At 37.7% G+C, this 24,527-nt stretch overlaps 3 protein-coding genes across 3 annotated transcripts; 1 reads left to right on the top strand and 2 right to left on the bottom strand.

Moving 5' to 3' along the window:
- Positions 1–511: 511 nt before the first annotated feature.
- Positions 512–5,172, bottom strand: LOC308401094 (extracellular calcium-sensing receptor-like; the record flags this gene model as incomplete). The annotated part of the gene is made up of 9 exons (XM_080889155.1): positions 512–934; positions 1,017–1,306; positions 1,430–1,489; positions 1,593–1,716; positions 2,895–3,113; positions 3,210–3,761; positions 3,971–4,258; positions 4,588–4,933; positions 5,165–5,172. The coding sequence occupies 9 exons, from the start codon at positions 5,170–5,172 to the stop codon at positions 512–514; spliced, it is 2,310 nt and encodes a 769-aa protein (XP_080745281.1).
- Positions 5,173–7,266: 2,094 nt separating this feature from the next.
- Positions 7,267–12,382, top strand: LOC308401093 (extracellular calcium-sensing receptor-like; the record flags this gene model as incomplete). Its single annotated transcript, XM_080889154.1, has 9 exons — positions 7,267–7,270; positions 7,367–7,526; positions 7,879–8,167; positions 8,262–8,348; positions 8,725–8,916; positions 9,641–10,174; positions 10,272–10,496; positions 11,249–11,372; positions 11,481–12,382. 9 exons carry the CDS (start codon positions 7,267–7,269, stop codon positions 12,380–12,382), a joined length of 2,517 nt encoding a protein of 838 aa, XP_080745280.1.
- A 5,266-nt stretch (positions 12,383–17,648) lies between these two features.
- Positions 17,649–21,534, bottom strand: LOC308401092 (extracellular calcium-sensing receptor-like; the record flags this gene model as incomplete). The annotated part of the gene is made up of 9 exons (XM_080889153.1): positions 17,649–18,005; positions 18,281–18,361; positions 18,460–18,932; positions 19,054–19,177; positions 19,323–19,419; positions 19,561–19,691; positions 19,799–20,407; positions 20,562–20,785; positions 21,507–21,534. 9 exons carry the CDS (start codon positions 21,532–21,534, stop codon positions 17,649–17,651), a joined length of 2,124 nt encoding a protein of 707 aa, XP_080745279.1.
- Positions 21,535–24,527: the final 2,993 nt, after the last annotated feature.

Raw genomic sequence — 24,527 nt, 5'->3', positions numbered from 1 at the left:
CCTATTATTAAAATATTTTTTTCACCGGTTACCTCACTGTTACCAAATTACCAAGCTGTAATGGGAAGTTCTTCCAAAAACTGTCTCATTATCATTTTAAAATAAAACATATTTTCTATATTTATTTTTCCAGGTTATTCAGTGTGACATAGAAAATTAAAGATACGATCTCTTCAGAGTACTTCAGGTAGAAATAATTCATAAGGAGACAGAGGCAGTGAAAAGTAGATATAAATTTATTATGGACTATCACTTGACAATCAGAGAAAAGATGTTACAACAAGCATGTACCCAGGTCTATCGACTCTCCAAATAAGAAAGTTCTTACAGGTCAGCGCATGTAGGTTGTATAATTGTTGCATGCTGTTCATATGACGCAAGAGAATTTCAATTTGTTTAGTTTTTTTTGTTTTTTTAATTTAAATTCCAGGTTTAGCAACACAAGCGTAGGTTTATGTGTTTAAAATCTATTTCTTATTTATTACACTTTTTAACACCAAAAAATGTAGTTTCATCTTTGCATGATTTTTTTTTTGCAGTTTTTTTCTGGTCTTAGCAATATAATATAGCACTTTGGAACAAAAATGCAAAAAAGAAGTGCAAAAGCTGAAGCTAAAATGGCAAAAATGTGAACCGCTACTGTATATTTTCCAGCTGTGCTCACATAGACTGGGATAAAAGTAATCCACACTGCAAAAAATATTAACATGCTGAAAGCAATGAACTTTGCCTCATTAAAATTATCAGGCAGGTTTCGAGCTAAAAAAGCCATTAGAAGGCACCCACAAGCCAGGATGCCAATGTATCCAAGAACAGACCAGAAGCCGACCTCTGAACCGGGGACACACTCCTTGATGATGGTAGCCCCGTGGTAATCTGTATTATTGTTGGCATGAGGTGGACTAGTGAGCAGCCAGATAAAACAGATTATTACCTGAAAGAATTCAAAAATAACAGGAGAATGGTCATTTTTAAGTGACACTATGAATCAATATTGATAGCGTCAAGATTTCTACCTGGACAGCTGTTCCTAAAAGCACACTGGCTCTCTGCTGGTTAGATCCAAACCATTTCATAACATTACTTCTTGGTAGTGTGGATCTAAATGCCATCAGAACCACTGCTGTCTTGGCGAGGAGGCATGATATGCAGAGGGCAAAACTGATCCCAAATGCTGGGTACCTAATACGGCAAAGCCAGTCTGAAGGCACACCAATAAACAGCAAGCCAACAAGGAAACAAATGGCAAGGAATGCCAAGAGGAGAAAACTCAGTTCCATATTGTTGGCTCGAACCAGTGGTGTGTCTTTAAATGAAATGAATATGGTGATGATGAAAAGGGAAAGACAGGCTCCAAAAACAGATGCAACACATAATAGAATACCCATAAACTCATAGTAAGATAGATATTCAGTAGTCCTTGGTATACAGAGGTTCCTGGCTGTATTGGACCATGTGTCTGCTGAACAGTGTGAGCACTCCAAAGAATCTGGTGATGAACAGAGAACATAACTTTTACTTTATTAAAGCCAAATTTTAAATGCCAACATAAAAATATATGTTTGGATTAAAAATAAAGAAGGAAAACATACCAGTCTTATTACTAACTTCTCCCTCAGTACAGGGAACACAGTCATAACAGCAGATGGGTTCCCCCTTTCTCCTGACGACGCGAGTACCTGGTGGACAGCTGCTGCTGCATACAGACTGGATAGCCTGACAGGGAGTTTAATCGCTCAGAAACTATAGAGTCAAATTTTATTTTTATACACAAATCCAAAAGTAACTTGTTCTATATGAGAATAAATATGCATTATAGATTTACAAAGTAAACCCAAGTCAAGCTTACAGGTATTATGGAAAAAGCTGAATAATAAAGTTTTAATAAAACTTCAAGCAACGAATACAAGGGTACCAATTATAATTTTTATTATGAGCGCTATATGTTTGGGGTTTTTTTTTTGAGCTATATTATGTCTTTAAAAAAAGAAAAGATCAGCATAGCCATGAATTACATTAAAGTGAAATAAAGTGAAATGCTAACTTTGTAAATAATTTGTGGTGTTCACAAATGTATGTATATTACTATGGTATATGCATTCAACTGCAACTTATGGTCATTAATATGAGGTCAACATTAATAACTTCAATACATTCATTATTGTAAACATACAATGGTGAAAGTTTGTCACAGCCTACATTCTCAGCCCCTGGCTCTCTTTGAGTGTCCATACTGGTCTGCTGAGTATGCAGCGCTTCACTGCTTCAGCTATGCTCCTCTGGCCTGAAACCTGTCTGATTTGGCTCTTGTGGTCTCTGATTAGCACTCTACACTCTGGACTCTGCTCAATTCAGCTATGGCTTCTCTGTTGCTCAGCCAACAACCCACACATTTCTCCTCCTGTTCCGTCATGCACTCCCCAACTCTGACCCAACTCGAAAACCCATCCTTTTATCTAATAAAAGTCCCTGATATAGTTATCTGTCAATCAGATCTAGCTAGCCTTGGCTCATGTTATTGCAGCCTTCATATTTAAATGTCTGTAAATAAAATATGCTGCTAGGCAATTCAGCATTCAGGGTTGTTGTTTACATATTTCTATGGTGTCAAGTTCCAGATATAAGTGGTCATAATTTATTTATTTTATTATCCCACGCATCCAGTAATAAATCAACTTGAAAAGTCACCAAATGCGAGAAGATGGGCTGTTAATTTAACAGAATAATTTGATTTTTAAATTCCAGGGTTTCAAAACGACCCCTTGGTAATTCTAATGTTAACAACAAAATATGCTGCACACTAATAAGAACAAATAAGTTGATGTTTTGATCAACAGTGCATACAACAGTCTAAAAGGTGAACATGGTCTCAGGCCTGTTTTCGGAGAACACACCTTCTTTCCTAGAGGCCACTGGATCACTGAGTCATTAATAACTAGGCTGTGTCCAGGTAATGAGGCATCATAGAAGCCGACTTTCACCAAATTAAGAGAGCCATCAGGCGCCCTCTGCCAGTTCATTAGATCATAATAAGCAATGGGGTCACCATTTTGATCAAAATTGACTTTCTCTCCCAGTGCTGAGAAATTTGCATGTTTCATATAGTGAATGAGCTGTAACAAAAAGAAATAAAATGTTATTTAAAGAAAATATATGGGACATTTGACTTCAGTATTTTAAGATAACATTGAACCCATAATTTGACTCACCTGCCACGGTTTAAAATTTTTGGGGTCTGCACACGTGCCATTAAGAAAAGGCCCCTTTCCTACTTTGCAATTACTCAAATCTTGTAGGGCATAGGCAACTAGGTACACAGCCTTGTAGATATTATATGACACTCTTAGCTGTGTCACATCAGAATAAGGAGAGTAAACATCATTTAAATCCTCTGTCCCTTTACATGGCTGTCTGTCAAAGAAATTGTCAGAGCCATGAGAATGGGTATTCAGTGACCCATTTAGTCGACAGTCAAAAGTCTCTTCCCAAAATTCTGCCAGGAAAGCTGATTTATGAAGAGAGGATGCTGTAAGACTGGTGAGATGTTGTTTAAGCCCAGGAATTGTGGCAGCTCTCCTGATCGCAAATCCTAATGTTCCCATCAGAAGATCTCCAGACTTTTCCCAGAGTGACTTGGCAGTGGCCCATGCCTCACTTGCAATCCACTGCAGGCCAGTCATGTTCCGACGCATGATCTCTCTCAGAATACTCTGCATCTCCGACTCACCAGAAAAGTTAATGATGACCTTTGAGGATGAAAACTAATAATGGGAAATTTAGATATATTTAATACTTAATTAATTGTAAAAATCCTAAATAATGGATTGTATGTAGAAACTAGGTCCTCTTTGAATATTCTTCTTTCTTAAAGTTAATATTTTAAATATAATAAATATGAAACAAGTCATTTTTATTACTAATTCTACAAATATATAGATATAAAAATATATTAACATAGATGCAGAGGTACCTGAATGACATTCAGTAGGTCATCTAGAGCCTGCTGACTGACCACTACAGGGTAGAAATGTGTGTAGGCAGCACACACACCATAGTGCACTGACTCCTGAAGGAAGAGCTGGATGGCAAAACGGGCATAATCAGATTCCACACCAATCACTCCCACCCAGGTCCAGCCAAAATAACTAACCAGTTGAGCCAGAGCTCTAATCTGGAAGGTGTCACTAGGCATGGTGCGCATAAAGGTAGGGAACTCCCTTTGGTTACTCAGACAGCTGCAGGATGCAAAATAGCTCACCTAGATTTACAGCAAACATTAGTTAACCATTAGCATGATGAGTTGCTGAAAGGGCTGTGAAACAAGGATCAACAATATAATACCACTGCCCTCATAATGATCCACTGATATAGGATTTTCACACTATTTAAAATGCAGAAAGAGAGAGCTGTAAGTCTACTACTTATTAAAAAAAAGAGGGTAAGTTGAAAATGTTTTTACATTTGAATGTATTTATATATTTCTTAAAATATAATTAGTTAATCGACACTGAAAACCTGATAAAGGTGTAATTACAAACACAGGAGTATTACATTCAGCACTAGCAGATGCAGGTCAGACTGTCTCACCAGAGGGATATGGAAACAACCCAGACTTCGAAGCAGTGCCATAGACACCCCAGAGCCAGCATCTCCTATGATTACTGAAGACACAGTTTGGCGAACAGCATCACAGCCTACGTTATAGCCATTGGTTTTTAGAACTTTGTCTCTGTAGAAACTCTCGGCTCTGAAGCCTTTGTCTGGCTGCCCATTAACCAACAACAAAGAAGCTCTCAGAGAAACAGGTATGTCATCACAACTGTCATGGATGTGAAAACCTAGCTTTAGGTGTGGCAGGAGATCACTGCGGCCATTGATTTCTTTAATTGTGAAAGTCATGGTCTGCATCCACCGCAAGGCACGAGAGCTGAAACTATACAGAAGTGTAGAAACATTTAATCATACGATACACATCACACAAACACACACATGTAAACCGTAAACAGACATAAATGAGTTTGTGTGTTACAGTAGCAAATGTGTGTTAACTACTGTGAATAATAATCACTTACTACTTATACATATTAGTTTTTGGTTTTTCTTTATAGGTTGAATGAGAAAACACAGGACTGTAATGTAAAGGAAATAAACCCCCTATAACTACATCTCCATCCTCGTAAAGACTATTTTTATCCTCTTCTCCCAAAAAAACACAGTTATCCAAAACAGCAGCTGAGCCATGTTTGTTGTTCATAAGATAAAGAAATATAAAAAGCCATGCAATCAACAATGTCATAGCTAACTCAGGTTTGAAGGAATGCTGTAAAACCTTAATGATAGAAAATACATAAAAAGAAAACAAGAAATATGATATTTACAGACACAGTTTAGTTATATACTGTGGGACACAGATCTGAGAGGACTGCCCACAAAGGGGCTGAAACATCACTTAAGGTAACCAGTAGGTAATTTAGAGCATGCTATTGGGTGAAATACACACGCACGCACGCACGCACGCACGCACGCACACACGCACACACACACACACACATTAATAATATTAATTTGACTGACATCCCATAGCTTTAATATGATATTGTCCCACTCTATACAACTAAAACAGCTTTAACTCTTCAACTCAGTCAGACAAGTACTGTTTGCCTAGCAAAAGCCAAACCTAGACTCATCCATTAAACTGCAAGAGAGAGAAGCATGGTTTGTCATTCCAGAGAACATGTCTCCAATGCTCTTGGGTTCACTGGCGGAATATTTTACACCATTGAACTGAAATGAATTGAAGTGGATTGAATTTAACTGAATTGAGTTAAATTGGATACGTATCCCTCTCACCCCCTTGGGTTTTGTCTGTGTCTTATTTTCAAGCTTGGTCCTCTACCAGAGGGTTTCAGGGTTTTGCATTTTATCTTCAGGACAGAGACCACTAATGTTTTGCTTTGAATAGGCTGGATATGCTATCCATCTTGGCCATTAATGCTCCTGTTATCACTCAGACACTTTGGACTTTACCATTGGAAGTCAGGGATTTCTAATCCATATGCATCACCAATTTTCCTGTATGCAATCCAAGCTCTTTGGTTGTGCTTTTCAGGGTGTGTGCCCCACCTTTCATCTTATATCTTACTGCTGCTGAATATGCTCTGGGGCACCTTTGCACAGTTGTTGAAGAAATTACTTGAACCAAATTAAATTTGTTTATTTTTGCATTTTTTTGTTTATTTTTGCATTTTTTTCTTGAATATACAAACAAAGTTGTGTAAAGGACCAAAACTACTTACATATTGCAGTTTATGGATCCTTTCCGCATTAGAAATTGTTATTCTAGCATTAGAAATTACCCAGAGGCACACCTTTGTTTTTGTTTATCACTTTGCTATGTAAGTCTTCTCTGACATGTGACAAAACAAAAGATATTCTGTTCCAATGCAAACACTTACGGTAACTCACTTCTCAAAACAAATGAGCATAACAGACTGTAATTATACTACTAAAATTTCCCTGCAAAAGGGCAGGGAAATTTTCAGTTAAACAAGAACCACTCCTAGATTGCAAACCTCCTCCAAGGCAACTCAGTGTCTGGACAGTATTTACTCTTAACGTCCTACATAATGTTTATATAAATTCTATATAAACATTATGTAGGTTTCAAGGTCAAAAAAGGTAAAACTTTTTTGACCTTGAGGAAGAGGTCAGAGATCCAACATAATGTTATATTTAGAATTCCCATATATCATTCCCTATATGCCTGTATGTTGTTAATACAAACAATGGCAGTAAGAAGCATAGTTTTAAATCACTCTATATAGCATTATAATCGCTAATAGACCTTGGGATATGTTATCATGCTGGATATGTTAACATGACCTCACCCCCTACAACGATTTATGGAAATTCAATCAAAACGTTTACAGACAAAATGACACACAGCCACGCACAAGAAAACCTTACTGGTCATCATAAGTAAACTTTATTAATTAATCCTTTCTTTAAAGACTAAACATAATTTAATATATTAAAATGTATTGGCGTTTAATTGATGTATGTTTTCCCAATAAAATATTTAAAATATATTCTAACTCCAGTACAATGCCATTCAGAGTGCAGTAAACATTTTTAGTAAATGAGGTGGGGCTGCTGATGACCAAACCACACAGCTCTGGATTGGATATACTGATAATGGGAGGGCCATATACTGACTTTAGATACAGTATATAACGTTGCCTAAAAACTTTTCCTGTTTTTGTGGGAATGTGTAACACTATGCATCTACTTACCTTTCTTCCTTTGCTTTATCATGTTGGTATACTTACCTTAGTTTACATACAAACCTCTAATTTTACCTCTTCAGCCACATCTGCAGGAAAAGTGTGCATTCTTCAAAACAGCTTTGAGCCAGGCTTTATAGCTGAGGGTGACTACATTATTGCAGGAATCTTTCCCCTTCATTATAACCAAGAAATGCCAGACCTTAACTGTACCTACAAACCACCGCCAGTGAAGTGTAATGGGTGAGCATAGTACACTGTTTCTGTCTATCTATTATTTATTGAATAATGTGTCATTTTGTTGCACTGCCTGTGGACTGTATTGTTATATGGAGTATTTATACATGCTATTTACTACAATACAGTGTTAATGTTATCTAAAGTTTTAGACAATATGCCTAACTTGCTGTAAGAAAGAGAGAGTAAGAAAACAGGGGAAAAGTAATCTACTGTGCTAATGCACAAGACAGCTGTAAGTCAAATTACTACTAATTTTAAATCAGAACAACGCTCGAAACGAAAACACTGTTTTCAGTGTTTCTCCACTCTTGTTGTGTGTAATGTGTATTGTATTTTTCTGTCTTCTGAGCCACAGATTTGATCCCAGGGCTTTCCGCTGGGCTCAAACGATGAGGCTGGCAGTTGAGGAGGTAAACCAGAATCTGGAGCTTTTGCCAAATTACACCCTGGGGTACAAAATCTTTGATTCGTGTGCATATCCACTGACTGGCCAGAGAGCTGCTATGGCTGTACTAAACGGGATGAGTGAAGATGACTCTCCCATGTGTAGCGGTGCTTCTCCACTCCTTGCTGTAATTGGTGAATCTGGTTCTGCTCAGTCCATTGTGGTGTCAAGAATCCTCCAGCCATTCCAAATCCCAATGGTAATAATGCCTCTTTTAGTTCTAAATCCTCCAAACCTGCAAGTCATCATTATGATCTGTTATACTCTCCTCTCCTTTTTTTTGCTTTACACAGATCAGTTACTTTTCTTCATGTGCATGTTTCACTGACAGAACAAAATACCCTACCTTTTTCAGGGTAATCCCTAATGATGATTATCAGGTAAGGGCCTGAAAACAAAACAAACAGAATGATTTGTCAGTGCTCTATCATTTAAAATATAGATGTTGAATCTTTATGTATTTTCAGTTGTTCCCTTACTGAAATAACCACAATGTATAACCAATGTAGTGATTTACAAACCATGGCATTTTGTGGTGTAGTTTTGAAACTACACTGCACTGCAGGTAATCACTACACTGAATATTAAGTAAATAAGTAAGATTTAAAATATTCAGACTAAATACCAGTAATGTAATTAATTAATTTGGTCTTCCACTGATATACTACATCAGAGTCTAAATAGCATATTAAGACTTCAACATTTTTAAAATATGTCAGTGAACTGAGTAAGCTGAATTTATTCTGTTGAACCCAGGTGAAAGCAATTGCTCAGCTGCTGGTACGCTTTAACTGGACTTGGGTGGGGGTGGTGCGAGGAGATCATGAATATGGCCGTTTTGCTGTGCAAGGCTTAATGAGAGAACTACAGGGTACCAGCGTGTGTGTGGCATACCAAGAAATGATTCCTCTGCTCTACAATCAACAGAGGGCACTGGAGATCATGCAGGTAGGTAGAGACCATCCCTGATATGACTTTTATTAGAAAGCTGTTTTTCCTTTTTCACTTGAAAACTTCTGAATTCCTAATGCTGAAAGAGGTTTGCAAATATAATGCAGTTTGATCATTTAAAGTAAAAAGAGAGTTTAAACTGCTCAGTTTGATTCAAAATACCCGTATTGTAAAGGAAAAAATCAGTAGACAGAGCCAAGGTTCGGACACTACGCTAGTTACATTTTTGTATACTACTGATACATGAATGCTTCTACCAACAGCACTACTCCATCAGGCACAAAATAAGAATTTTTTTCTGTCTTAAATTTAACTAAGGAAATATGCAAACATCACACCGGTGTGATATGTTTACATACTTGTGACAGCAAATTTTGCACTCTGCAAGAGAATTGCTTAAAAAAAAAGAGTATGCCATGAGGCCAGCCATTAAAAAAATAGCCCTGTCTGTGATTTTCAGTTACCAAAACAACATTGACTTGTAGTATATCAGGAACAAAAATCCTTACAAAAGCTGCTTTTTAATCCCAAAATAGTGTTTTTAGACTGGCACAGGCCTTTAGTCAATCTAACCCCAAATGCCAACAGATGAGATTATTACAAAAATCTAAAATCATATCAATGTGCCTTTTCCTGTCGCCATGTTTTAAAATGATGTATTTTGCCTTCCCTCTTCCTTGCAAACTCTTTCCTTCTTCCTCATGCATTATCTTTATAAAAGGTAATGCGTAGCTCTTTGGCAAGAGTGGTGGTAGTATTTTCAGCTGAGGGGGAAATGACGCCTTTCTTGAGAGACTACATGAAGCAGAACATCACTGGAATCCAGTGGGTGGCTAGTGAGGCCTGGGTCACAGCATCTGTCTTTACAGGGAAAGAGTATTACCCCTATCTGGGAGGTACAGTCGGGTTTGGCATCAGAAAAGGTTATATCTCAAGACTCAGCAACTACTTGGAAACCGTAAACCCACAGAGGTATCCCAATAATATGCTGGTAAAGGAGCTGTGGGAGGCTCTGTATGGCTGTAGTCCTTCACTGTCTTCTGCCTCCCAGTTGCCACCTTGCTCAGGGCAAGAGTCACCACTGAAACAGCATTCAGCCTACTTGAATACATCAAGCCCTAGAGTGGCCTATAATGTATATAAGGCTGTATATGCAATTGCTCATTCCCTGCACAACCTTCTCATGTGTCAACCAGGCAGTGGGCCTTTTAAGAACCAGTCATGTGCACAAAGTGACAATGTACTGCCTTGGCAGGTATAGTCCAGAATACTTACCATTAGTTAATACCACTTAAAGTCTTGTCTGCTGTATGTCTGTTTAAGTGTTTCATGTTATGTAATGGTTTCTCAAGCTCCAGTACTACCTGCAGGAAGTGAAATTTATAATTGCTGGGGAAGAGGTAAACTTTGACTTGAAGGGTGACTCTATACCCTATTATGATATTATCAACTGGCAGCGAGGCACAAGCGGGAACATTGAATTTGTCAACGTGGGGCTGTTTGATGGAACCAAACCTGCTGGAGAGGAGCTGGTGATCCAGGAGGACATGATAATGTGGGCAGGGGATCAGAGTGAGGCAAGCTGCTCACACTGTGTTTTTACCTTCAGATGTCAACTGTTGAAGTTCTGTAGGTTAAGATGGAGGTAAGTCAGGTGTGCAGGACAGTTTGGATCTGATGTCCATCCCTTTGCATACATGGATAGTAAACAGTCAGTATTCAAAACGAGACATAAGGCTAAGGTATGTTTGATACTCAATCCTCTCTGTAATCCTTACGGCACAACTTATCAAAGGCATTTGTAATTCTACATTCAAATTCCATCATGACTGTTTTAAAGCAGCTAAGTTAAATACCTTGAAGCTACAATAACTTTTTTCTGTTTTGATGATAGATGCATAAATATTACAGGGAATAAATTTGTAGGTAGTAACTCCTTTCTCTGTGGGCAAATGACAGCAAAGCCTTTTCAATTTTTTTTCCTGGTTACATTGACTAAATGAATAAAGGGGAAAAAAGTATGGTTCTATTATTTAATAAGTGAGGAAGGAGAAAATATTGAGCATAGTTTTCCAGGGGTTAAACTGACACAAATTTTAACCTACATTATAACCTACATTATAAAATCCAGGCATTTATTTACACTGACTTTAAACAGAAGAATTTGAGGAATACATATTTTGATTCTTATTTGATTAAGCAATTAGCCTTTATTTAATTGTTTGTATGATCATTGGCCCAAGCAAATAATTCAGTAACTAACTATTATATTCGTAGGACATTCTTTCACTCATCAGAGTTGGGATTCATATGCTTTCTACCTTGCCAGGTGCCAGTGTCTGTATGCAGTGCCAGCTGTCTTCCAGGGTCCCGGAAGGCTGTCCGTCGTGGGGAGCCTGTCTGCTGCTTTGACTGTGTACCATGTGACAATGGCAAGATTAGCAATCAGACAAGTGAGTTTAAATCTAAGTATTACAAGTCGCAGCATTTTAAATGTAATGTTCTGATACAATTAGGCAATATTTAAATGAACTCTTGCTTTTTGACTCTCTGTCTTTCAGATGCAATAGAATGCACATTTTGTCCCGAGGACTTCTGGTCAAACAAAGACAGAACAGCCTGTATCGCCAAAAAAGTGGAGTTTTTGGCCTATGATTCCTTAGGTATAGCCCTGACAGTCACTTCTGTGGTGGGAGCTTGTCTCACTATAGTTGTTTTAGCAGTGTTCTTTTACCACAGAAACACTGCCATTGTCCGTATCAATAACTCTGAACTTAGTTTCTTTATCTTATTTGCTTTAACACTGTGTTTCCTTTGTTCTCTGGTTTTCATTGGAGAGCCAACATTTTGGTCCTGCATGCTGCGTCACACTGTCTTTAGCATTACATTTTCACTTTGCATCTCCTGCATCCTGGGAAAGACACTGGTGGTGCTGGCTGCTTTCACTGCCACCCGTCCAGGGGAAAACATCATGAAGTGGTTGGGACCCAAGCAGCAGAGGGCCATTATTTTCAGCTGCACTCTTGTTCAAGTAGTTATTTGTGGCGCTTGGCTAATTGATGCACACCCTTATCCTTCACAAAATACTAAATACGAACGCTCAATGATCATATTGGAGTGTAGCGTAGGATCAAGCCTTGCATTCTGGTGTGTTTTAGGATATATTGGTCTCCAGGCCTGTCTCTGCTTTGTACTGGCATTTCTGGCACGCAAGTTGCCAGGCAACTTCAATGAGGCCAAGTTTATCACTTTTAGCATGCTGATCTTCTGTGCTGTGTGGCTGGCATTTATTCCTGCTTATATCAGCTCCCCTGGAAATTATGCAGATGCAGTTGAATCCTTTGCCATTTTGGCCTCCAGCTTTGGCTTGCTATTCTGTCTGTTTGCTCCAAAGTGTTACATAATTTTATTAAAACCAGAAAAAAATACAAAACAGCACCTAATGGGAAAAGAAAAGAAGTAATCAGTTAACCATTTTAAAGTTGTTTGATTTGAAATTTCTATTCACTGTTTAATATTATTTCTTGACCAATTCTAATATACAAATCTATTTCCCAAAAAGTCGTGATCAGGCTGGAGAAGAAAGTGGTACTGAAGAAAGGAGGAGGAACATTTTGCAACTAGTTAGGTTAACTGGCAGCAGGTTAGTAACCTGATTAGTTATAAAAAGAACATCTTAGAGAGACAGAGTTTCTCAGAACTATAGATGATCAGGGGTATGGCAAACTGCCAAATTCTGCATCTACATTGTTGAACAATTTAAGAATAATATTCTTCAACATTAAGTTTTGTGGAATTTGAATATGTCACCCATAATATATGGTCAATGTATGCAATATAATCAAATGTTTTCTCAGAGAACATAGTTTCCCATATCATCTACAAATGTGAGTTAAAGCTCTATCTTGCAAGAAGAAACTATATGTTAGCATGATTCAAAAAGGCCACTCTCTCCTGTGGGCCAAAGACAAGTTAAAATCCCAGCAACTGGTCTCCTCAGTTCCCAGACCTTTACACATTGCTGTTGGAAGAAGAGGGGATGCTACACAGTGGTAAACATGGGCCTGTCCCAATTTATTTGGGATGGGTTGCTTCCATCAAAAATTAGTTGATATATTTTTTTCAACAGTGCATTTTCTCAATTTAAAAAATTGTTATGTTTTTCTGTGTTATACTGGGAATAAAACAGAGATTGGCAAATTATTGCATTTTGTTTATTTACACTTTACACAAGATCCCAACTTTTTCTGGATTTGGTTTGGATTATTAGATTAGATTATTAGAACAGGGAATATAGTGTAGTAGACTGTAGAAGAAAACAAACATATATATATATATATATATATATATATATATATATATATATATATATATATATATATATATATATATATATATTTTTTTTTTTTTTTTTTTTTTAAAAGAAAAGAAAAGAAAATGTTATATTAGCGTTAAAGAAATTTGATAATAAGTTGGGGGGAGACAACATTGTCTGTGGGAGGACTTGTAAAAGTAGAGCGTCTCTTCATTGCCCACCTGGCTGGGTCTTCAGAGTTCCTGCCCTGGTCTGTGTGATTCTGGTTCCCCAAACCTGCTGAACATCTTCTACACCAGTGATTCCAAAGTGTTCTTGGTCTTCTGATCAGGCCACTTAATGAAAAAGACGACTGATTCGAAAACTTAATGGTTTTCTTTCTTGGTACTGGCAGAGAGATCTGCCCCCTTTGTAGCACCCCATCACAACCCAGTAAAGCAGGGGTAGCTCCAATTTGGCCACACAAATAGCTATGGAAAACTGTTATTTAATAAATTTTACAACATGTCACGCTGATAAAGTCCTCACCCATTCATGCTAGAGTAATAAAGTAATAGATGAATAATTAGATGACTGAAAAGAACAAATTTTTTTTACTTTGTACAATATATATGTACAAAGTAAAATAAATAATAAAAATAGTACATTTTCTATGAATTAACAAAAACATTCTACTTCATAATTACAGGGCAGTCTGGGGAATACACTACCAGAATTGTCTATCAGTTTTTTCATTTATTTCTTACAGTTTAAGCAAAAAGATTGGTGCTGACAGGTTTCTTTCATTTACTAAAACATTGTTAATTTATTATATAGAAAAACTGAGACCTGCTGTTGAACGTAATCCTCTTTTAGTTATAATGTGATATCTCATTAAATGTGTAGGTACCTGGCCAATGTTCCCTCTAAGCTGCACGCGTGCACAGTTGCGCACTGCTGGCATGGTCTCTGCTCACAGAAAATCTGCATTGCGCACAGAAAAAAATCTAACCTGAATTGAAATTAAAATTAAAACTTCAACAATTCTGTTGCAGTGTTAGTCAGTAAGTGACTGGCTGCTCCCGTATGGGATTAGAACGATGCCATCCCATCCCATAGTCCAGCCAATAATGCGATTCACATTCGTATATACGCAGCTAATCAACGTCGTTGACAGGCTCCTTATGTGCCAACACCAGTGTTTTAGTTAGCAAAGCGGCGTGGCTAATGTGGAGTGAAGCCACGTTAATGACAACGTGCACAACCATTGGAGATGTGAGCAGGACAGACGGAACAATTGACGGAAAAAGTGTGGACTTTATACCAGTTTTTAAATTGTGTTGATGGGCCATGTAAAACCAGAGTTATGTTAACAAAAATCAAAAAATGATATGGCAACATGGCATTTAGTTGTTTAGGAGGGGGGGGGGGGAGTTTTAGGAGTGAAGGGGGTGCTTTGAGATGTGAGAGATTTGCGACGTTTAGTGCAAATCTTATGTACTTAGTGTGTTGTCTTCTGTAGTTAGTGTGTAGTGTAGTCAATAGTTTTGTTGTGTGTGTCAGAACAATGAGGCGACTGCTGAATGTTACAGGTGTTACAGGAGTGATACATCTCCTGTTGTCAGGGCTGCAGATATCAGGCTTGTGATGTTCTCCTTTATCTCATAGTGGAAAGAAATTATTTTTTGGAGTAAATAATTTATGTGGCATCAAATTTCATGCAGAGCACCTGATTGTTTTGTAAATAGTTTGAAAGGTTTGTTTAAAACAATGCCTTGGCTGCATTTTTTGGTAAACATCTGCAAAAAACTTTGTTGTTTGCATAACTCAACATTGGATATTATATACTGTATTTTGCAGACAGAGAGTTACCGGACTCTCTCCCAAACCACTCCCAAACCACTCATAATACAAGTCACAGCTTTATAAAAAAGAAAGAAAGAAAGTTGTGTGTATAAATTGGAGTTCAAGTTATTTTTTACTTCCAATAGCGTTAACATACTACACAGGTCATGAACAAGATCTTTTTTTTTTAAATTTTCATTGTAAGTGGGCTAAAGCAGTTAATTAAAAGTAGTCTAACATAAATGTAAATGCTTGTGATGCCTTAAAGGCATTTATGCCATTTATCTTTAATGTTTGCTTTATAACAATTCATTTGTATGTATTTAAGTTAAAAAGAACAGTAAAAAGAGTTAAAAATGTTAAGAAGATTTAATTTTGAAGGTGAACTTGCTAATAACCTCCCTTACATACACGTAAGTGTATATATGTCATGATGAAGGTGTTAAAAAAAGCATAAATAGAGGTGTTTTTTAAAAACTATATTTTATTTGTCGTTCATGAGGGTTGATATGTATATGTTAAAAAAGGCATTCATTTTGATGATCATTACTGTTGCTCAAGCTAACACAAAGATGTAAAGTCATATTTTGAGTTATTTCGTGATACAATATTTATGTAAACACAATCATTTTTTCTATTCTGTATTTCTTTTCAACCACAGTTTTCACAGCTTGTCAAATGAAAATTGTGAGTAAAAAGTCAACTCTACTCAGACTCGTGTATTCATTGACAGAGGTTTAGCTTGGTGTTTAATCAGAGTTGCTACACTCTGCAACAGAACACTACAATGCTGTAATTTGATTATTTTAATAAACCATGTGACTTGGATGGATTCGATGCTGGCGTGACCACAGTACACACGTCTGCTGTCGCTCACAGTGGTCCAAGGGACCGCTCAGGGAGTTTGTGTGTTCGCTCAGACACATGAAAAATTAGAGGGAACATTGTAACTGGCCCACTTATTGTATGTAAGCCAGTATGTTATTGTATATATTCATATATATTAATATGCTATCCTTCCAAATCTGAAGACTATGGGACAAAGAAATAAACATGCTCATATGTGTAGGCTAACTATAGTTAGTATCAGCCAGTATCAGTATCAAATATTTTTGTGATGGTAAACTGTGCTTTTTATTAGAGAAGTCATTGGCCTTTATAAACTGTGGTGCAGTTTCAAATGGCAACTAATTGTAGTTTCTTCAGTAGCTGGTCAGTAGCTTACAATACAAGAAGTAAGTTGGGTAATTAAAATATTTTTAAAGATGCACTGTGTAACAACCCTTATTGTGTTATAGCACTACTAGGGGGGAGGTTGTCCTACTATGGTAGTATTTGGGGGGAGTCTCCTAGGGGGTTTCCAAATTCATAGGCTGCATCCTCCTGAGGCTGCATTTGTAAGACGATTACGTCAACGGCAATGTGACGAAGGCTGTCCAAATTCACAGACTCTTCCAAATACAGCCGACAAATGCGTCCTTATTTTCCCCAGATTTGAAGGATGGGTCAGGTGTTCCCTTCGTGGCCCACCATATCCCAGAAGTCATAGCGCAACCCAGCCAATTCCAGTTTCCAACAATGACAGCAGCTACTTAGTTTTAATATTACTCATATTACTCTTTCTGGATCACAAAATAAACTTTTAAGATATTTTCAGGCGAGAATGTAATTGTGTAAACTTCAAATATCAAGACATCACATATTTGCAAAAGTGCTCCGACGTTTTCAGAGACATCTGTTACCCATCAGCCTGATAGCTAACTGGAAAGTTGAGGCTCACTAGAGCCGGAGAGAACACTGGACTCCCAGCACATTGTTTTCAGACCCCGTGTGGTCTTTCGCCAGTCAGGTTAAACATTATATATAAGTCACTTAGAATAAACGTCAAACAGAAAACTTATTAAACAGTAGTGTGAGATGATCGAGAATTTACGCCACTGTCCTGTTATATTTTAGATAGCAAGGAGCAGACGGCTGAGTTTATTAAACTCCAACGAGACAGCTGGTGATGCAAATTTGAAGGCTAGACCGTCCAATTCCTCAGCCACTCACTTCCGGCCTACCTGGCCCTCGGAGGACCCGGCCCGCGTAGACAGGCAGAGTCCTCAGGAGTATGCAGCCTATGAATTTGGACACGGCTCTAGTTTGTGTGTGAGTATAGTGGCAGCTGTTACATGTTGCTCGCGTGGCTGTCCAGAGAGAGACCTCATCATTGTAACGGACTGGCGCTGGCGACTACCGATCCCCACACATCTATGTACAGAAAGAGTAGAGCCGTGGAGACCTGGCTTGTATGGTTTTATGTTGCTAAAAAGGAATAAAGGTCTGTTGTTCGATTTAACTGACTGGCTTCGAGTTATCCGGCTAACCTCCACACCACATGCCCGCTGGACCTGCTAGGCGCTCCTTTGTTGCCAGACTGCCGTTACAACTGTTAAGTGATGTACTAATCCACCTGTGCGTGATAAAAACATAAGCTTAAAAAATAAATCAACAAAACAAAGATCTCTTATTTAGTATTTTGTTTTATTCTCTTTTAACTGAGATGACATAACATGTTTACTCTGAAAAACATATGTTATATAGATGTTCATCTACAACATTTTCTGGTCATACCTTTTTTAATATTTTTCTCAGGGTGCAGTAAAATGATATAGCATTTGGGCACAAAAATACAGAGCAACAACCCATAACTAGATGCTAAGATAGCAAATATTTCCACTGCCACAGAAAAGTTTCCAGGAGAACTGACATAAGCTGGAATGAAAGAAATCCACACAGCCCAGAAAATCAGCATGCTGAAGGTGATGAACTTTGCTTCATTGAACCTGTCTGGTAGTTTGCGTCCAAGGAATGCCAGGAGAAGACAGGCAAAGGCCAGTAGGCCAATGTAGCCAAGCAGCAGGTAAAACCCTGGAGGCCATGGCTCTTTACACTCCACAACGATCTAAAGATGTCCAGAAATGTGTTAGTATGGATTTTGAGAGATGGTACATTTTATGTGATTATACTTATTTTATGATAATGTTCAACATTTTTTAATATTAGTACAGAGAGATGATTTGTGTTATATTTTAACAACTGATTACTCACTTACTACATTGAACTATGTTCTAATCCTGAAGTCCTGAACTATAAGGATTAGAACATTTAAGACTATGGTTATGGCTGATGGTAATATCAAAATAAAGAAATAAAGTACAGTCTTGGTGCTTTACTCACTTTTCCAGTTGAAGCTTGGTAGTTTGGATTTCTGAATGGAAAGGGAGGTGCGCCCAAGACCCAACCAGTACAGAGGCAGATCTGGGGGGAAGGATTGGATGATAGAAGAATACAAGAAGTACCAAACATGTGCAATATTCAAAAACCATTACATTTAGACAGTTTCATATTCTTCCAACCTGAGGAGCTGTAGTGCACAAGATCAGAATCCTCTGCTGAGATGTTCCAAACAGCATCTGACCCCTGGAACCTGGTACGTTCGCCCGGAAAGCCAGGAGGACCACAATAGTCTTAACAAGGAGGCAGGACAAACACAGGACAAAGCTGATCCCAAATGCTGCCTGGCGGAGCCTACATGTCCACCAAGAGGGCTGACCAATGAACACCAGAGAACACAGGAAACAGAGCTTGAGTGACAGGAGAAGCAAGAAACTTATTTCTGCATTGTTTGCCTTGACGATGGGTGTATAGCGGAAACGATGAAAAACAATGGTGATGATGGTGGTCAGTATGAAACCCAGCAAGGTAATTGCTACCAGGATGATTCCCATTTTGTCATAGAAAGACAGGAATTCTTCTACTCCTGCAACACATTTCACTTTTTCTTTGTCTGACCAGAAGTATTCTGGACATTTAATACATTCAGTGGAACCTTTGAAAACACAGAGCACAGAAATATGCATGTAAACAGTCAGAAACTATTCATTACATATCTGTCATTTTAAATAACTTTAATAGCATTTTGAAAAAAACAAAAAATATATATGGGCTACCGGTCTGGTTGCTGATCTCTCCATCTGCACAGGGCAAACAATCAAAGCAGCATTTGGGCTCTCCTTGGCGTGTGGCCTGCCTGCTGCCAGGGGGACATGGAGCACTACATTGAGATAAAGGAACCTGAACAAGGAACAGGAAAATGATATAATAATGTGAATCAATAGATTGTTTTAGAGAATTTGACACAGTTTATCAAATAATTTTCAACAGCTTAAAAATGTTTAGTTTTAAGTGGCATAAGGAGTTTGGGGTAACAATGACCTACCCGTGACTGTCCTTTTGTCCATACAGTCATGTCCTTCACTATGTGCAGTTGCTGTCTTTGAGGAGCTGAACCATCATAGCTTCCAACTTTGATAAATCTGGCATAAAAAAAATTCCCAATAAATTATTTAAAATTGCAATCAGGCCAAATAATAGCAATAGAGTAAAATGAATATAAATAAAGCTTCTTGTTTATGAATACTCACACTTCAATTGCATCATTAACTATTATGTTTTACCTAATTTCATCTGTGCTGTCCTTCTGCCAATTAATGATATCATAGAGAGGGACTGGCTCCCCATTGGAGTCAAAATATACATTTTCATGAAACTGGTTGGTAAAATTCACAATTTTCAGATGTTGAAGAAACTGCATGAAATAGAATAAAAAAAAATCAACACTGACAAACAAAACAGATGATTTCAAAAGAACGTTCACAAACCTTGTGTAACATATTTTGTCATAATTTCAATTACCTGACCATTTGAAAATGAGCTGTGCTTCTCACATAATCCCCTGCTAGGTCCCACAGAATCACAGTTCAAAAAAGTGTGCAGCGCATGGGCAATAGCATATACAGCTTTATACACATTATAGGATATTCTGACCTTAGTTACATCACTATAACTGCTGTAAACATATCTGAGATCCTCTAAACCTGTGCATAAAGGCTTTTCAACCACACCTGCATAATCTATATAATCCGGCACATTAAATACATATTTTTGTCCCACAATAAGTCCGGCCATGTAACCTGAACTATTTTGAGGGTCTATTTGATAAGTATTTGGATCTTTAAAGTTATCCTGAGTATCCTGTTCATATTTGTTGGTTCTGTCTCTTTGAAACTCTAGCTTACAACCAAACTGCTCTTCCCAGAACATATTGACAAATTCCATTCCTGGTTTGGGAGAAGGTCGGACATTTAAAAGAAACTCTTTCAAGCCAGGGATGCTGACTCCAGGGAAGGAGAAGCCCAGTGTTCCCTCCAGAAGAGAGTGGAAATTTGGTGAAGCCAGTCGGCTAGCAGTCACCCAGGCTTCACTGGCTATCCACTGTATCCCTGTTACATTTCTCCTGGCAAGCTGTAGAGGCACAAACAAAGGAAAAGCAAACAAACAAAAAATATTTTATGATCAGTTTCATTTGATTTTTGTATTTTATTATGGAAGTACTGCAAAATATTTCATGCTATATGCCTAATCACACACTGGCAGACTTAACAGCTGAGATACTTACTTCTGAGAACAAATCTACCAGCTGGCCTTCTGTGGCAAAGACCACCACAACCCGAGCAGTTGAACTCTGTAATTTGTCTGCTATTTTTTGTATCTCAGCCACTGTGGATGATTTTGAGATAGTGAGATGAAATTCTACACACCCACCTTGTTGTCCAAATAGATCAGAGAATGCTTGGATCCCATAAAGACTATAGTCATCCTGAAATATATATACATAAATGACTTTAAGATAATGTTGTTATTTAAATCTAACTAATTTTATATTTCCAAAAAGTCTTTATCTCACCGTGGTCCCTATTGTGCCTACCCAGAACCAGCCAAAGAAAGTGACAAGCTGTACAAGGCCTCTAACTTGAAAGAGATCACTTGGCACAGTTCTCAAGAATGATGGGTACAATTGCTTATCAGTAAGACAGGTACAAGTGGCAAAATAACTCACCTATAGAGAGATGGGTTATTTTATAAAACTGACTTAAAACAAACTCTAACCATAAAACATTATTAAATGTGATTAAGCAATTTATTACCAGTGGTATGTTGAAAGGGCCAAGTGTTTGAGCTACAGCTCTTGTAGGGGAAGAGGATGCAAAACCAATCACAGCAGGCACCGGAGAATAATACAGACATGTGGAAGACTCTCTTGTCTTTATTTCTTCTGTTGTGTTTTCCTTTATATATTTTTCTGTATTTTTAAGGCTGTTATGCATTATGGTTTTAACTTTAGTACCTCTATTTTTCATTTGTTTTGTTGTTACTCCTACAGTTGTTAATGTCTTCATTTCAGTACCTCTGTTTTCAGTTTCAAGTATTTCTTTAACCTGACTTTTCACTGCTTCAGAGTGACTGACTAAGGAAAAAAGAACTTTCAGACTGGTGTGGACATGGTCACAACTGTCCATAATCTGGTAGCCTAGTTTAACACCTGGTAATAGACTTGAATTACGGTTAATTTCCTCCACTGCAAACACCATGGTCATCATCCAGCGAAAGGCTCTGAGGTCAAAGCTGTCGAGAAATAAGGTGAGTATTCTTTAGCAATAAAGCAATCACATTAACACAAACACACAATGTAAATTATCTCTCTGAACCATAGACAGTGGGGGAAGAAAAACAAAAATGAAGACTCAAAAGATATAAACTGTACACTTATACTCACCCGCTGCAAGATGTAGTTTCTGGTTTAGTTTTGTAGCTATACTGTGGATCACTGGCAACATAATGCAGAGGGAAAAACCCTCCAATCACAACATCGCCATCCAAGTGCAAGGCTAGAAGCTCACTTCTTTCCAGTTTTACACATTGAGGTAAACTAGAACCACTTCTCACATCCCCTATCTTTAAACCAGGTTCTTTAAACCAGGTCCTTTGGAGCTGTCTTTCAGCTACAGAAGCATCAAAGAACATAATATAAGCAAGTTTAAAGACACAAAAAAGCAGCCAAAGATAATTACAAACGGTTGAATTCATAATGCATAATCCACTGTAGCCCTATAGAAATTGTGCTGACAACAATGCATCTCCAACATAATCTCTAAGAGTCTAATGCAGTGCATTAAAAACTATGATGGTTATGTTATTGCACTTATTCATATGAGTCATCATGAGATCACCCAATCAGAGTGAAATGCAAAAGGAGAGTGAATATTATTGTTCAAAGTTATGAAATGTCTTAAACCATCTTAATAAAATTATAATAATAATGAAAAAGAAAGAAACTGACACATATTTCATTTAAAAAACACAACATAAGTAATGACAATGATTCTATTTGCCGCTGAGTTTGAATTGATTTTCTCAATATAATGTTTGTTTCAATAGCAAAGTTATGTGGAAATATCCATAACCATGTTCCACAAATAGTGATGCTCATACCATATTTCTACCACGTAAATATTAATCTTTTCATTATATTATATTATATTATATTATATTATATTATATTATATTTGTCAGAAAACCCAAGTAAAGTAAATGGACTGGTTCTTATATATCTCTATTCCACTTTTCTAGTGCACTCAAAGCACTTTAAACAACAACTTCAAGAAACACAGTTTTTCTATGCCTAAGTATATCTAACATTCACATAACACATCAGAGAGCAATTTAGGGTTCAGTATCGAGCTCTGGCTTACAGAGGCCAGCGATTAAACCCCCAACATACTGTTTTAGTAGATGACCTTCATGAGCTACAGCCACCCCAAAAAGTCACAGTTGGCAACAACTTGGGTCGTTATTGATACTTGTGGCACAGCTATGGGTGAGTGGGCCACACTAAAGCTGATATGATGAAGTTAGTCTAACACTGACTATATCAAATTTTCTGAGCTCAAATGTGACCCAAATCTCACAGCACAGCTGCCACCTAACTATAAGATTATAAGTTTAGACAGCTCGACTCACTATCAGTGAAGGCCAAATGTGCCCCACGTTAACTGGCTGGCCAAAAACATCTATTGCAGTTTAGAGGTGTGTCAGGCAGATAGTATACTGCAAGTAAACAAAAGAAAATTTTGAAGATTTAGCACCAGTTAAGATGATTCCTCTGAAGATGGGAGAGTCTCAACCAGTAAGATGACAAACTGTATTAGGTTTGTGTCAAGTCTTAATTGCACAGACCTTGCATGTGCCAAGGAAATGAAACAAAAACACATACCTTGATTAAATGTATTCAGCTATAAATTCAGAAAATATATACAAGATAAGAGCAGCAAAATGAAGAAAAATACAAGAATAAAATAAGATAAAATAGAAAAAACATACTATACAAAACAGAATTTAAAAAAAGTACTACGTTGCATCAGAAGAGATGCACTTAGTAATATTGCACATAAGGGCACATAAGTGAAGGTTACCATGGTGTATTGGATGTGTGTGTGTGTGTGTGTGTGTGTGTGTGTGTGTGTGTGTGTGTGTGTGTGTGTGTGTGTGTGTGTGTGTGTGTGTGTGTGTGTGTCTGAACATGTGTGGTCTTGTCACGAGTTGCTACGGCAGGTATCTCCACATGTTTGATTTGCTAGAGGTTTATGCTGGATACCCTTACTGGGATTAATGTCTCCTGCTTGAATTGACCCAACAACCTTTTTCTTTCTACACCCAGACTTAATAATAATAATGAGCATGCCAGATAAGCAATTATTTACTTAACAGCAATTAATCAATTGCTAATTGGGCTACATTTCTGTATTATCAACAGACTTCCCAAATTAAATGATTTCCAAAATGATTTCATGAATGAATTTTCTCATCTGCTTTTAAGTGCTGTTGTTAAATTTGAAAAAAAAAAAAAAAAACCCAACCCCCCCCCCAAAAAAACCCCAACATTTTGGCAGGTGACTTTAATTTACATACTGATGAACCCTACTGTATTTTTAAATATTTTTTTAACATTGCCAAAGCAAATATGGGCGTAAATTAAACTAAAACCTAAACTGGAAAAACTACACTATGATAACTGTGACAAAAAGGACATGAACAAGATTCAAGACCAGAGCATGCGAGGAATGTGGAAAAAACATGAACATGTAACATGAGCATGACCTGAGCCGAATCATGAAGTACCTGAGCTTGACGTGACATGATGGAAGGAAAACATTGTACCCCTTGAATTAAAGATCCCGTGAGATTCCCAACTGTGTGTGTATTTCATGCCCCTGGAGGATGGACATAATAAATGTGTGCTTTCCACATTTCTGAATAGATGGTTTTATTATCCCTGCATCAACTAGAGCAACCTGCTGTTGTCTTTTCAGGGTAAACCTTGCAGGTTCAGGAGCAGCTCAACTGTTGCAAAAGGCTCAGGACAGTCACTGCTGTGTGCAGGAAATGTCAAGTGTCCTTTCCAGACACACTTCTGGTTCCAAAAGGACCAAGTCATCTGCATCTCAACCAGCAACTAATGTCCCAACATTGGGATTGGGAGACCTCAGCTGGCCTTTTGCCAATAAAGAAGAGGAGGAGGACAAAC

The sequence above is a fragment of the Rhamphochromis sp. 'chilingali' genome (assembly GCF_963969265.1).
Source record: "Rhamphochromis sp. 'chilingali' genome assembly, chromosome: 8".
NCBI lineage: Eukaryota > Metazoa > Chordata > Actinopteri > Cichliformes > Cichlidae > Rhamphochromis > Rhamphochromis sp. 'chilingali'.
This window is presented reverse-complemented; position numbering and strand designations above follow the sequence as displayed.